Source organism: Marmota flaviventris, chromosome 11 (genome assembly GCF_047511675.1).
Source record: "Marmota flaviventris isolate mMarFla1 chromosome 11, mMarFla1.hap1, whole genome shotgun sequence".
Classification (NCBI taxonomy): Eukaryota; Metazoa; Chordata; class Mammalia; order Rodentia; family Sciuridae; genus Marmota; species Marmota flaviventris.
The window spans coordinates 86,697,783-86,713,367 of NC_092508.1; the positions used below are offsets into that span (position 1 = coordinate 86,697,783).

The following is a 15,585-nucleotide window of genomic DNA, read 5'->3' on the forward strand; positions in this document are numbered from 1 at the left end:
CTTTCCTCCTCTAAGTTGTTCTTGTTGAATACAATAGAGACAAAAAGTTTTTTTTTTTTTTTATCAGTTGTTCAAAAAGTTGACTAATACAATGGGGTTTTCTGTAAGCAGTCCTGTTGAGTCATTGTGCTAGGAAACCTCCTCATGTCAGATAACCCAGTAGCCTTGTGTAATCTCCAATATGAATTCTGGTAGCTAAATTGGAACCCATTTATTTATCCTTTTTTCTTTTACTGTGTAAATGCTATGGACTGAATTATTTCTCTCCAAATTCATATGTTGAAATCCTAGTCCCTAAAGTGCACTGTTATGGTTTGGATGTGAGGTATCCTCCAAAAAGTTACTCATGTGTGAGACAATTAAAGGTTAGGAGAAATGATTGGGTTATATCCTTAATCATATCAGGGATTAATTCACTGATTAGGTTAACTGAGTGATGACAGGAAGCAGGTGGTGTGTGGCTGGAGGAAGTGGTTCTTATGGAGTGTGGTTATGGGGTATATATTTTGTATCTGGAGAGTGGAGTCTCTTTCTCTCTCTACTTCCCTCTACCACACTCTTCTGCCATGATGTTCAGCCTCACCTTGAGCCCCAAGGAATGAGCTCTGCTATATAAAAAAAGAACCTGACTAAATCATTCACATAATACTTGGAGATAGTGCCTATTCACTGGTAATTAATGTTATGTGAGGTTGTAAGGGAAAGCCTTCACCTGAATACCCTGAAACATCCAGACCTCCTTTTTTTTCCTTCCCATAAGTCATTTGTGCCCCTAAACTGGCCAGACAGAGGTTTGAGGAGCTAGCCCCTCTAAATTGTTTGGAACCAGCTTTGGAGAAACCCGATTCCTCACTACCAACATCCATATCCCAAGTATTGGTATTCAGCAGTGGGAAACCTTAAAATTTGTTTCCAATATCGCTTTTTCTCCCTTCCCCAGAGACTAACCAGGCTTCTCCTGGAGAAAGGTCTAGGAAGATTCCCCTGGAATCATGGAGTACCATTATTATGGTTTGGATGTGAGGTTTCCCCTAAAAGCTCATGTATGAGACAATGCAAGAAGGTTTAAAGGAGAAATATTGGGTTGTGAGAGCCTTAACCCAGTTAGAGAATTAATCACCTGATAGGATTAACTGAGTGGTAATTGAAACAAGTGGGGTGTGGCTGGAGGAGATGGCATGGATTTGGATTATATATTTGTATTTGGCAAGTGAAGACCTCTTTCTGCTTACTGATCATCATGTGAGCTGCTTCCCTCCACCACACTCTTTTGCCATGATGTTCAGCCTCACCTTAAGCCTCGAGGAATAGAGCTGGCTGCCTATGGACTGAGTCCTTTGAAACTATAAGCCCTCAAATAAACGTTTCCTCCTCTAATACTGTTCTGTTTGGGTCTTTCAGTCACAGTAGCAAAAAAGGTGACTCAAACAGGTATGTTGTATTCTAGTTACATTTTAGACAGACTTTCCACAAATCTGTTTTTATCCTGTTTTCACCTCCATTTCTAGAGGTGCTTAATTTCAGTAATTTCCAAGCCTTTGACAGATCTGAAAGGTAAAGTTGGTAACTTTCCATTTTTCACCATTGGGAGACTTAAATTTTATTTATTTATTTTCGGACCACTTGTTCTCTTGCTAGCTAACTCATAAAATGTCACTGGCACCATCCCCTTTGCCTTTCTATTTAATTCTTTAGGGGTTTACTTTAAAAAGAAAAAAAAAAAAACCTTTTTGAAGTTGTAGATGGACAGAATGCCTTTATTTTATTTGTTTATTTTTATGTGGTGCTGAGGATCAAACTCAGTGCCTCACACATCAAAGACAATTGCTCTGCCACTGAGCCACAACCCCAGCCCAGGGGTTTACTTTTTCCCCCCTAATTCCTTTAAGAGTTTTGAAAGATTTCAGGGAAAAAAAAGTAATTAAATACATGTTCTGTCTCCATCAACTGGAGAATTATATGTCTTTTTGTAGCATGGGTTCTCATGATTCATTTTGTTTCTCTGTATTTTACTTGCTTATGTATGTGTGCATTTTGCATTTCTTTCTATCTTCCTTTACTGGGAGTCTCATGAGAATAAAGATAGTATTCTTTTCACCATTTCCTTTCAGGGGCTACCACAAGTCCTGGCATATAGCAAAGGTGCAATATTTCTTTTCTGAAGAAATAAGATATTCCACAGATTTTAATGATTTGTCCTAATTATTTCTGTATATAAGTCCTATCCTCCACTCTAATTTTTCTTTGTTTTTGAAGTAGGGTCTAGTTATGTTGCCCATCTTCACTCCCAGATTCAAGTGATCTTCATGCCTTAGCCTCTCAAGTAGCTAGGTTTATAGGTGCATACCACCATACCTGGCTCCTGATGACAATATTGTGTGTGTGTGTGTGTGTGTGCGCACACGTTAGAATGAACAAGGGCCTTGTACATAGAAGGCAAATGCTTTACCACTGGGCTACATTCCCACTCTACTTTGCCCACTCTAATTCCATTCATCCTTCATGTTTGTTTAATCATCTGATTACAGGCCTGAATTCATGTCAGGTGAAGCAATGTGAGTAACACCAATAAGGATATTTTTATACTTGTAAGGGAGTGAGGCTTTGCAAAGCATTTTAAGTTTCTCAAATTCATTCAAATATTTACAAATAACACCAATTCCGTTGCTGAAATGTCATTAATTTTTGATCAGTACTCTAAATTTCAAGTAAGATTTCAATCAATGCTGGATATTCAACCCAATTAAATGAGTAACTTTTTCCAAAACGTTAACAATTTGCCATCTAAAACTATGATTCATACCATCAATAGTATATGTAATTCACTTAAATTCATGTGAACATCAAAACAGATCAGCTGTATTATCTTCAAGTACACTTGGCTTAAATTTAAATAGATCATCAGGAATTAAGTTGAAATGAGCCAAAATATGAATGGTAGTTTATAGTTGTAACATGTGAAACTTAGTGTTTATTTTATTATGTAGTGATATTATATACAATTTAGTGAAGTTTATTTTTATAATTGTACTAGGATTGAAACCCAGGGCCTCAGCCATTTAGCTACATACATCCCCAGCCCAAAATGTGTTCAACTGTAAGTTAATAAAATGAACAAGTTTTAAGTGGGTGTATATTAGTTTAAAGATATACAAGAAAATATAATAGGTGCATTTCATTTTGGTGCCAAATAACCTGGTTATTTTAATCATAGCAATCTTTGAATGAACAAACCTAACCTAAAGGTATAGTTATCCTTTTTTGCTATGGGTTAGGGTAGAAGTTCAATATATTAATCAATAATATTTTGACTTTATAACTTATGTTTATAACTAAATGACACTAATGACAATTGGAGTGGGGGGGATTCTTTGAATTATATACTTACCTACAATGTCCTTCATAAGGCCTACGATGCTCTCATCTCCTACAATCCAAGGGCGTTTTCCTACATCATGACCATAGGCTCCCCTAAAATTGAAAAAAGACAAACATTTCTTAGCTTTGTGTGTGCATGTGTACATATGAATATGTTTATGTCTAATTTTTAAAATATCAGGGTTTTTTTGTACTGTTAATTTAACCCAAGTGTTCTACCACTGAGCAACTTCCTCAAACTTTTCTTTAAAAAAATTGACTCATGGGCTGGGGATGTGGCTCAAGCGGTAGCGGCTCACCTGGCATGCGTGGGGCACTGGGTTCGAAACTCAGCACCACATAAAAAATAAAGATGTTGTGTCCACCGAAAACTAAAAAGTAAATATTAAAAAATTCTCTCTCTCTCTCTCTCTCTCTCTCTCTCTCTCTCTCTCTTTCTCTCTCTCTCTCTTTAAAAAAAAATTGACTCATAGCAGAGTAGGGAGGGGGAGCATGGAGGATTAGATGAATTCTAGATAGGGAAGAGGGGTGGGAGGGAAAAGGAGGGGGCAGGGGATTAGCAAGGATGGAGGAATGTGATGGACATCATTATCCAAAGTACATGTATGAAGACTCAAATTGGGTGTCAACATACTTTATATAGAAACAGAGATATGAAAAATTGTGTTTTATATATGTGTAATAAGAATTGTAATGCAAAAAAACCCAAAAAGTACATGTATAAAGGCATGAATTGCATAAACATACTTTATATATAAAGCTATGAAAAATTGTGCTCTCTATGTGAAATAAGAATTGTAATGCATTCTGCTGTATTGTATTTAAAAAAATAAAATCAATTAAAAAAATTGAGATAGGGTTTCACTAAATTTCCCAGTCTGGACTGGAACTTACAGTACTCATGCCTCAGACTCCAGACTGGCTGGGAATATGGGTGTATGCCACCATACTTGAATTAAAATATCAGCATTAGCAAGTAGGCATTTCTGTGTGGGCCTTCATAATGTTTTAACAATTAAATAAAAGTGTACTATTTTAAAATCAAAAAGTAATCCTTTAGGGACTAAAAAAAAAAACCTGTCATTTTAAAAATGGATTTCCTTTTTGTTGAGGAATAGGGAAATTGCCCACATATTATTTCATTATTTTGCTATATTTTACTGTCTTGGATATTCGTTTTTTTTTCTCTTTTATTTTTAAAATTTCAAGACTGTTTGAACATTCTACTTGTGTACTTGAAGCATATTATAGTGTCTATATTAAGACACACATACTGTTTTTTAGGCTAGAGACTGAAATGATTATAAATTTAGTTTTAAAACATAACTATTAATTGAATAGAAGTATATAAAATTTGACTACAACACTACATCCTGACCTATTTTCTAGCAATTCAACTGTCAAATTCTGGTTTAACTTTTATTCTAGTAAATATCCCAGCAGGCATAATGAAAAAACACAAAATACATAATAGTCCTTTGAGTCTCAAGAAGTTTTCATCAAATGAGGAGGAAAATACACTTGAAAAATATACAAGAAATTATAAAAAGGATAAAGGAAAGTATCTCAAGTGCTTTATGCACTTGTATTTTAGGAAGCTCTGTTAGATTGATCTTTTTTTTTTCCTATTTACACTATTTTTTTAAAAAAATTAATGCCCTTTCAATATTTTTCTGGATAATTTAATTTGGGATCATTAATTTGTTTTTTATGATAACATCTCACATTTCTGTAGCACATATTGCCTAGAAAGTTCAAAGAATTTTGTTCAAACTTCTCACTGGTTTTCATTGAAGTTCCAGGATCTAGGCAAAAGGGTGATTCCATTGCCCCATTCTTCATTAAAAGAAAATCATTTTGCTTTTTCCTGGTATTTGATGATAGAAGGCACTCTTTGATTTGGGGAATCTTTTTAAAACTGACTTTGTTTTATATATATATATATATATATATATATATATATATATATATATATATATATATATATATAACAGCAGAATGCCTTAAAATCCTTATTACACATATGGAGCACAATTTTTCATATCTCTGTTTGTATACAACCAGAGTTGTATATGACTTTAATCTTTATATTCACACCAATTCGTGTCTTTATAACTGTACTTTGGATAATAAACTTCGGAGACTTGAATGAAATAAACAAGATATTCTTTTTGTGTGTGTAATGCTAGCCTGGATTTGAAACTATGAATTAAATTTCAGTAAGCTGGGAGTGAGAGCTAGTACACCTAGTAGGAGAGAGAGAGTGAGATCTGGGGATGGAAGCCCTATTCATCAGCCTTTACTACTGTTCTTGGGGTAAATCCTCCCATGATAGCTGATTTCATGTTACCAACAAAATTCTGCAAATTTAACAGTTGGTTTTATCACCTAGTGTAAGCCAACTCCAGGTCTCTACTGGTGTTGAGACCACATTTATGAGTAACTCACAGGGCCTAACTGTTCACATTTGTAACAGTAAATGAATGGCTATATGTACCTTAAAGGGTTGCCATAAAAAATAAATGAGATAACATATAAAAGAGATGGATGGGGTACATAGGACCCCTTTGCTGAGGCTTGTTTCTTTATGTAAATCTAATGCTAAAACTCCCTTCATCAGCATGTGGTGCATAACACAATTTTAAACTAATATTTCCATTACCATGTAAACTAAAATGAAGGAAAAGGATTTCCAGAATAAACATAGACTGCTAAGGACTAAGGAAGAAGAGAAGGGCAATTTTTAGTTATTATTATTCATATTATTATTAGATAGCCTGCAGCTTGCCTCTTTCTTGACTTCCAATATAAATGCTAAAGACAAAAATCATTATCATTAAATGGTAGTTAAAGACAGATACTTGGATCCTTTTTTATTTTAATCACATAGAGCTCCATGGCCTTTGCTGAAAGCACAATACATCTTATTACATTTAGGTAGTAAAATTCTATGTTCTGCCTCAGAGAATTTATATCTCAGAATATTATGCCACCTACTCCTCACTCTGGTAGACATCATGGTAATAATCTTTAAGGATACGCTTCTTTCTGCAATGCTTTTGGCATCTCCATCCTTGAAAATATCACACACAGAGTCTGCTTCCTCATTTTGTCAGCATACTAGCCTGAGGTAGTGAAATGTATTTAGAAAGTGTTATCCAAATAAACCCAAAGTAAAGTGGCCTGTCATTAGAAAGAGTCGATGTAGATTAAAGTGCAGTTACAAACATATGTATTAGAGTTAAGAAAAATCTTATATTGCTCTCGTTCAAAGCTGCTTAAAATACTTGTTGCAAAGCCGCTATCTTCTTTTACAAACACTGGAAAGGAAAAGAGAACATGAGAGAGTTAACTCGTTGCTACAGCATAAGTCATTGCCATGAGTGGGGTACTTTCCGAGATGATTACGAACAGCATTCGCTCATGAAATTAGATTGCCATATATAAAATCTAATTAGGAATTTAATAGAAATTTGGATCTCTTTAAAATTGGGCCGTGTTTTTGCCATTCTACAAAAGAGAAAATGTCTGTACTTTTAGAAAATTTCTCTCAAAAGGAGATAAAATTTCATAGCCTTCTTTAATGAGGTTACAAGCTCCCCCTCCCATTAACCAATGAATGATAAGCCAACCAGCATGTTGGCCATTCTTTGTAATATGTCATGCCCTGTACTTTCTTATACATATACCTTTTAAAAAATAAAATAAAATAAAATAACAAAGAAAGAAATGCTTTCATTGAATGAAGCATGTTTCCTCAGTGCCCTGACTGTACACACGTGGCCCTATAAAGTAAGTCACTGTTGACCAGTCAGCTGGTTTGTTTCTGATGCGTAATTTGATGGGCTACTTTTCACTTTAAATATTCTTTCCTAAGTTGACAATCTTCTTATAAGAATTCCTATGAGGACATAACTGTGGCAGGTGTCTGCTTCTGTGAAAAAGAGAACACTACTTATCTAGCAGATTTTGACAATGCATGTGACAATGCATGTGGTTCTGTCTTAGGGACACAATATCCATTGTAAATTCACACTGTGCTCTTCAGGACTTATATAGTATTGCCTTCTAGCTGAATTTTACAAGTATGATTGTTAACCTATGTTATTCCCCTTTAAATAATCTGGGCCATTTATTTTAAGACAAACACACAGGTAAATGCTTCTACGGAAACTATTTTCATAGCTTTGCCTTAAGTGAATACAATTTTTTAGAAGATACCATTTGGATCCTACTATAGTCTGAATATGTCCTTTTGAAATCCAGAAATTGAAATGTGATCATCAATGTGACAGTATTAAGAGTTGAGGCTTTTAGGAGGTAATCCAATCATAAGTATCTAATGAATGGGATTCATTCCTTATCAAAGAGTTGGAATGAAGGTGTTTGTCCCTACTACTTAGTGAGGACTTAGAAAGAAGCCTCATCTTTAAAGCAGAGAGGACTTCACCAGACACTGAATCTGCTACACCTTGATCTTGCAGAATTTTGAGAAAATGGATTTCTGTGCTGTATAAGTTATCTAGTGTCAGATACTTTGTTGGAGCTGGATTAATAGACTAATACAGGTCCTAAAATATTTTTAAGTTTTTAATTCCCAGCACAAACAATAAAATATTCTCAGTGTACTCCTATCCTTGACTTTCCTTTAGTGTCAGTAATCAAGGATGGTGATTATGTGAATTCTAAGATCAGGTGGGTGCATCTATCTATCTATCTATCTATCTATCTATCTATCTATCTCTGGGACTGGAATTGAACCCAGTAACATTCTACCTCTGAACTACAATCACAATTCTTTTTATTTCATTTTGAGACAGGGTCTGGCTAAGTTGCCCAGAGTGACCTTGAACTTGCTATCCTCCTACCTGCCCAAGTGCCAGGGATTACAAACATGTGCCACTGAGCCAAACTATTGAGGAACAAATAAATTATAAACAATTTTGGAACAAAATATGAGGTAGGAGAGCACTGATATATATATATATATATATATATATATATATATATATATATATATATATATATATATATATATATATATATATATAAAGCATGCTTCTCAAACACCACTGTCATTTAGGAGCAGGTGGGGCCACAATGTTGACTAGGCCACCATAGGGTAAAGCAAGAAGGCTTGGTAAAACACATGTAGCAAGGATGGAATGGGTATCTTTTGCTCAAAATTCTTTAATTCAGTTTACATTGCCTAAAATAATTAAAATGCATCTCCTTTCTGAATCATCCAATGAAAACAAGGTAAAAAGATTTAAGACTATGACAATAGAAGTTGTTATGGAAGAGAAGCATTTTCTTGAAGTATAATTTTAATGTCCTAGGAGTAATCAATCAATCCCTTGCTAACATACAATAACCACAAAGATATCAATAGAATAGCAGGACAGCATCTTTTTTAAATGCCTAGAGGATAAAAACGCACAGCCTTGCTGAATGAATATCCAAGAGGCAAGGACACTCTCTAAAGTTCAAATCCATTCAATCTAATTCTCTGCTCTCTCTTACATTAAGGCCAAAAAATGCATATCAACCATTTTTATTAACTATGACCCTCATTTATTAAATATTAAAACCTGCTAGTGCAAGATGCTTCCTAATATGGTGATATGTGTTTTGCAATTTACGCATAGAACTTATGCAGATAAAGTTATAGCAGGCTTCATAAATTATAAACACTTATGTTACTCTTGCATTAATTTGAAAACTTTCATTCCTTCACCATGAAAATTAAGAACGTTGCAGTGTCACCTAATAGCCCCGGCAGTAGTTATTTGCACAGTCAGTATAAACAAAACTTTAAAGAACAATCTTCCCAATATGAATGATGAGTAGAATGGAGAATGAAGAATGCTAAGAAAACATTCAGAGTTCCTATGAGAGCCAAATCTCTTGCTTTCAGAATTCTTAATTGTTTGGTTTTATTTTTCTGAAATTTTGTTTCCTGACCTTCAGTTTTGGCTCATATATATTGATTTTTCAACTTTAAATAAGCAGAAAATATTTTTTAAATATTTCCAGTTTTTAAAAAAATATTTTAACACATTTAAGCACTTCAAAATTTATAAATAAAAACATTTGACTATTTAAAAAATAATTCACTTTGTCAGTGATTACTAGGGAAAGTTAGAAAATACATAAAGCTAGGTAATTTTTATCCAGGGGTTTATACTATAGCTAACAATATAAAACTAATAAAAATAGGTATCTCTCACCTGCCTAATCAAGAAAGGATATTGATTAGTTAAATACTTAGTGCCTAAACAGATGAGAGTAATGAATTATAGTGTTCTACAAAACAGTGGGGGAAACATAGTTCACAATAACCCACCACATACTTCATGAATAACCAGAAGAGGAGAATGCAAAGTCTTTCTTAATAAGGAAAGGAGATAGAAATGTTAATACACCCTGAAGTAACTCAGTACATATAAAAAAATGGAAAAGTTTTTAAGGAGATGGAAGAGCAGTAACATTTCGGGAAGGATAATCAATGTAGTGAGAAGGTTGGACTCACAGGAGAAGGTCAGGAAGAGAAAATGTGAAGCACTTCACAGTCAGAAGAGAAAAATGGCACAGAAGAGATACGGGGAGAATGGTCCCTACTGCTTCTCCTCATGGTTAGCAAGCCTGCTTAGGTAAGCTGCAGTGAAGCATCTTTCTCAATGTGTCAGGCTCTTGGGTAGAAAAGTACTCTCTGCTCATCAACCTCTTACCTCCACAACAAGCTTTGGTTCCTTGTTTATAAACATAAGTTTAGGTAAGAACTAATCATAAAAAAGGAAATTCCTCAATATCAACTACTTTGTTAAACACTAAAGAAATAAAATGACTATGTATGATGTAGATATGTGAACGCAAAGGAGATTTAAATGTTTAAATGTTAAAAAGTTTTACTCTTGACCTTGACACTAACTTGCCACTTCACCTTATTCTGATCAAATATTCTGATCATATATATAAAAGTATTGAACAGCACAATCCCTAATGTTTCCCTCTGCGCTAGTCCAAATATTACATAACCATCTGTGTGATGTTTTAAGTTTTTCATGTGAGATTTAGAATCATAGCTTTTAAAATAAGAACCAGATGCAGTGGCACTCACTTATAATTCCAGTGACTCCAGAGACTGAGGCAGGAGGATATTAAGTTCAAATCCAGCCTCAGCAAATTAGTAAGGTCCTAATCAATTTAGTGAGACACTGTATCAAAATAAAATATAAAAAAGCCTGGTGTTTTAGTCAGATTTTGCTGCTGTGACTAAATGACCCAACAAGCACAACTGTAGAGGACGGCTCACAGTTTCAGAGGTCTCAATCCAGAGACAGCTGGCTGTATTCCTCAGGGTTTAAGGTGAGACAGGAACAACATGGCAGAAGGGTGTGGCAGAGGGAAACCTCTCACGTGGTGATCAGAAAGAGAGAGAGAGGTCGCTTGACAGATACAAATCTATAACGAAAAGCCATGACCAAATTCCCAATTCCTTCAGCCACACCCTACCACTTCAGTTACCACTCAGTTAATCCTTATCAGGGGATTAATTCACAAAACATGTGTCTGAGAAGGTTGGACTCACACGATTAGGGTCAGGAAGAGAGAATGTGAAGCACTCCACAGTCAGAAGAGCACAGAAGAGATACAGGGAGAATGGTCCCAACTATGACTCCTCATGGTTAGCAAGCCTGCTTAGCTAAGCTGCAGTGAAGCATCTTTCTCAATGCGTCAGGCTCATGGTTGGAACATTAAAGCACAAAAAGAGAGCCTTAATCCAGTCATTTCTTCTCTGAACCTTCTTGCATTGTCTTGCACATGAACTTTAGGGGGACACTACATCTAAACCAAAACAGCTGGGAATTGCAGCTCAGTGGTAAAGCATCACTGGGTTCAATCCCCAGTACCCAAAATAAATAAATAAATAAAATAATACTCACATTTTGGCCCATTTATCAAGTTCTTCTTCAAGAAATGTTTTAACCATTTTTGGTTGAAGGCCAAGAGAATTCCCCAAGAAATAAATGGAATTTTCTTCCTTATTCACTAAAGATAAATCAACTGAAACACAGGGAATAAAAAAAAAAAGTGCTTATTCAATTAACAGGCTTCTATTTGTCATTGTTAATCCAGGGCAAACAATTAATATAATTAACTCCAAGAAAGATAATAAATAACTTACAATTAGTACCAAGGAATACATCAGATTCTCTGAAAAGTAATTAACCTTTTGCATTTCTATATTGAAACATTATTTAAACTACAGAGGCAATTGTGATGATCTTTCATATTTACTGTGGTACAAGAGGAAATTTAAATTAGCAACTACTCCCAGTCATAAACAGCCAAAGGCAATCAGAATTTACATCAAATACTAACACTGAATTATTCCATGTTTGTAGACACAACAAATTTTGAAAACTTGAAAGATTATAATGTGAGGTAGATATATTGGACATATATATTTTTATAATATATCGATACACATATTTACAATAAGAAGTGTAGAGACAAAGATTGTCCTCTATATCTACCTTTTATTCAAACAAATCAGAATTTCAGTGATTTTTTTCTATCTTACACTTTACCCTAGACTGCATAGAAACAAACAAACTAACAAACAAGCAATCCTTGTGCTTCAAACATCGGAGAAAATACAAGCTAATCATCACAATTGTAAACTACTGAATTTTCTTTTAATTCTTTGGGGAAAATGACTCAGCACCTTGCTGATATTTCCCTGGAATCATGGAAAACCATACATTTTTTTTTTTACTTCAAATTGCTAAATAAAAGCTTTAAAGACATTTTAAAGGCATACCAGCTATTTGAACCTGATTACATTTATAGAACAGAGCCACTTGTTTATTGGAATCTTTTAAGCCTGGCCCAATAAAAGAGGTGTTAATACTATTCATCCATTTAAGTTAGATTCACTGATAGTTCTTTGTTGACTTAGGGAACAAATATCAAAGGATTCATTTAAAATTTGGAGCTTTCAATTGGTGTACAAGATTCAATTTAGCATTCAAACAAGCACATTTGCAAGGCTGAAGAGCCTCCCTGTGTGTCACCCCACTGATGACTAAGGATATCCAGAAAGCCATCAGATCTCTGCCCCTACTGCCTTGTCTTCTTTCATTGCTCATGCTTTCCCCGAGAAATAGGTAATGGGCTGTTTCATCAAGAAAGTCATTTTTTTTCCTTTAATTTTTATTGTTGGTTGTTCAAAACATTACATAGTTCTTGACATATCATATTTCACACTTTGATTCAAGTGGGTTATGAACTCCCATTTTTACCCCTTATACAGATTGCAGCATCACATCGGTTACACATCTACTGTTTTACATATTGCTATACTAGTGTCTGTTGTATTCTGCTGCCTTTCCTATCCTCTACTATCCCCCATCCCCTCCCCTCCCATCTTCTCTCTCTACCCCCTCTACTGTAATTCATAAGAAAGTCATTTTTGAGTATGTTCAATGTGAAAGAAAGGCAGAATTCCTATCCCAGTTATCTCATCCCATGCCTGCCAACAGTATGGTCATCCATTGCCCTTTACTAAGTTCTTTTTTTCTTGGCTGAATTGCTTAATAAATCTCAGACCAAATACATTTTATGAACACGTACTCAATATTATATAAGGTAGTAGAATAGAGTGTGTTTTTTAACAACACAAAAGAATAAAAACCTAATCCACTATTTTCCACCCCAGTTCCATGTGATTTATATAACTTAAAGGACAAGCTGGACCTTAAGCCTTGCATTCCTAGGCTTTTCTTGTGCCAGTGGCAGGATCAGCAAGTTTTCTATTAAAAGCTGAAGGTGGGTCAGTATAAGGTCCTAAGAAAGAAGGACAGTGACCCAAGGGTTGAAGAGAAAACATGTTCGCCCACTTCATAGAAAGGTGTCTTCCATAAGACTGAGGGAACAGAGGAATGTACTCTCTGCAAGTGACTCCATGGAAGACCTCAGACCCTGCTAATGGCATTTGCCCTGAGTATGTGTGGGGACTGGGTAGGAGACTGATGGGAGAAAGGGTCTGCTGTCAGTGAAGCCATCTGGGCTCATATGGACAGAGAAGTTGGCTCAAGGGCAAAGAAGAGGTCTTTATGGTCTCACAGACTTCTAAGGACACCAAGAAGAGATTGGGGGGCAATCTAGCAAAAAGAAGAGAAATTCTAAAATGAAGGAATCAAATTATTTTATTTTGAACAGGATCTTGCTAAGTTGAGCCAGCTGGCTTTGAATTTGTGTCCTCCTGCCTTAACTTCAAGAAGCTGGGATTATAACTATGAATCACCATGTCCTGCTAGGAGTCAGATATTTTAATCAAATCTAGTAACATCAAATTTGATATTGTTTTGAAAATAAAAATTATATTCATTACTATAAAGAAGATAGTAATGACAGTGACAAATTTTACCAAATAAAAGATCCTCTTCCTCATATTGACCTCACGAATTTTTGTTTTTTCCCTGCTGATGCTGGGTTCAACCCAGGGCCTCACACATGCTAGGTATGCACTTAACCAATGAGCTACATCCCAAGCCTGACCACTCCAATTCTTAACTGTACTAAACACTAGAGCTAGTTTATTTTATGATTGGGTTTTATAGAATAAATCAAAATGAGTTTCTTTTTTCTCACATTATGGTCCTTCAAACAAGTAACTTATGACCTACTCATCCACTGGAATGGCGATTCCCGGAGTGTCACCCACTTGTAGGTATTACAGGTTCATTTCTTCTTGTTCTCTATGATAGCATTACCTGAGTGACTTCTTAGAGAAAAGACAGCATGAAGTTAGCACTGTGAGGACAGCTGAGATCAGAGGTTGGTAAGAAAATCTCCCATCCTCATATATAACCCACTGTATGCAACTTCTCAATAACTAATTATGAGAGAGGTTTGGAGGGTGTGGAGTCAAGTTAGTGAAGAGCCCTTGACATTGTGGAGAGGCCCCTTAGACAGCAGGTAAACAAAGAATACATCATGCCCATAGATGTTTACAATTATATATATTCATGGTTTTCCTCCTTTTCTCCCTTCTATTCTTTGTTGTTTGCTGCAGCCCAGCTACTCTTTCCATATTTCACATGCAGAAAGAAGAAAGTAGATTAAACATAGCATTTCCAAATTGCGATCAGACCTACATCTATCAGTCCCTGGATATTCTTAATTTTGGTGGGTGAGGGTGTCCTGGGGATTAAATGCAGGGCTTCACCCGTATTAGACAAGGATTCTGCCACTGAGCTAAGTCTCCAGCCCTGGATATTCTTGAATCAAAGGATTCTTTTTATTTCCTAAGTGCTGGGTTTTTTGTTTTGTTTTGTTTTCCTGTGTTTGTGACAAGAGGATCCCCTTGGTTAGGATACTCATTATTTGTGGACCTCAGAGTCAGACATGACTGGCTGCTTCTCATCCTCAAGGTTGTCACGTCAATAGTTACTGATTATCATCACATCGATCATGACTGATAATCACCTGCTGTTTACTCAACCTGTAGTCCAAATCTAGAGTCTTCTAGGATACCTCTGTGTGTTTCATGGCTCCTGTGCTTTCTAGATACAATCCTAAAGAATGTTTGGGCTCTAAGTGCACACAAACTTCCTAGTCCTTCAGAGCCAGCTACTGATCTTGTACAACTTGACATCTTTAGATTCTGCTGGATGACTTATTTAATATTTCATGTTCATGGACTGGGAAAAGTCCCCTTCCTGAAACACTCATTGTTTTTATTCTTTTCTTCCAAAGCTTAAGTCAGTATTGATGTATGCCAGTCATTTTTGCTTTTCAGTTTATTTTCTACTGTTGATAATTTATTTTTTTTGCATATTGAGGATTTGATGTTTTGCAAAAAATATTTATTGTAGGATGACACTGATGTATTTCTTTTCTTTAAAAGTGGAATTGCTGAATAGGGCATAAGATTCTGCAGTTTCTCAGTGGTCCTCTTAGTTTTTTCTTCATATCAGTGTCCTTTCCACAAAGGTTGTGGAGTTTGCTCTAAAATCCCCTCTTGAAGTAAACGTCTGTTTGAATAACACACATCATTTTAATGGGCCCCCAATTTTGGTTAATTCATATTGCTACAAGACTGTCACTAACTCTTCTTGTTGGCATCACCATTTTTCAACTCTTTTAATGCCTTTGCTTCTTTGCTTCTAGTTCTCTGGGGCGGGGCTGGCAGTGGGG

At 35.5% G+C, this 15,585-nt stretch overlaps 1 protein-coding gene across 2 annotated transcripts in view; it reads right to left on the reverse strand.

The window, feature by feature from the left end:
- The window catches only part of Kynu (kynureninase), a 105,597-nt gene that overhangs the window by 68,562 nt on the left and 21,450 nt on the right, over window positions 1–15,585 (reverse strand). For both annotated transcript variants that reach the window (XR_003583134.3, XM_027937970.3), the window contains exons 3-4: window positions 11,325–11,445; window positions 3,389–3,471 (exon numbers count right to left, since the gene is read on the reverse strand). Coding sequence is in view for 1 of the 2 variants with exons in the window: in XM_027937970.3 (XP_027793771.2) it covers window positions 3,389–3,471; window positions 11,325–11,445 (204 nt within the window). In the remaining variant the exon portion in view is untranslated. The remainder of the gene's footprint in view (window positions 1–3,388; window positions 3,472–11,324; window positions 11,446–15,585) is intronic.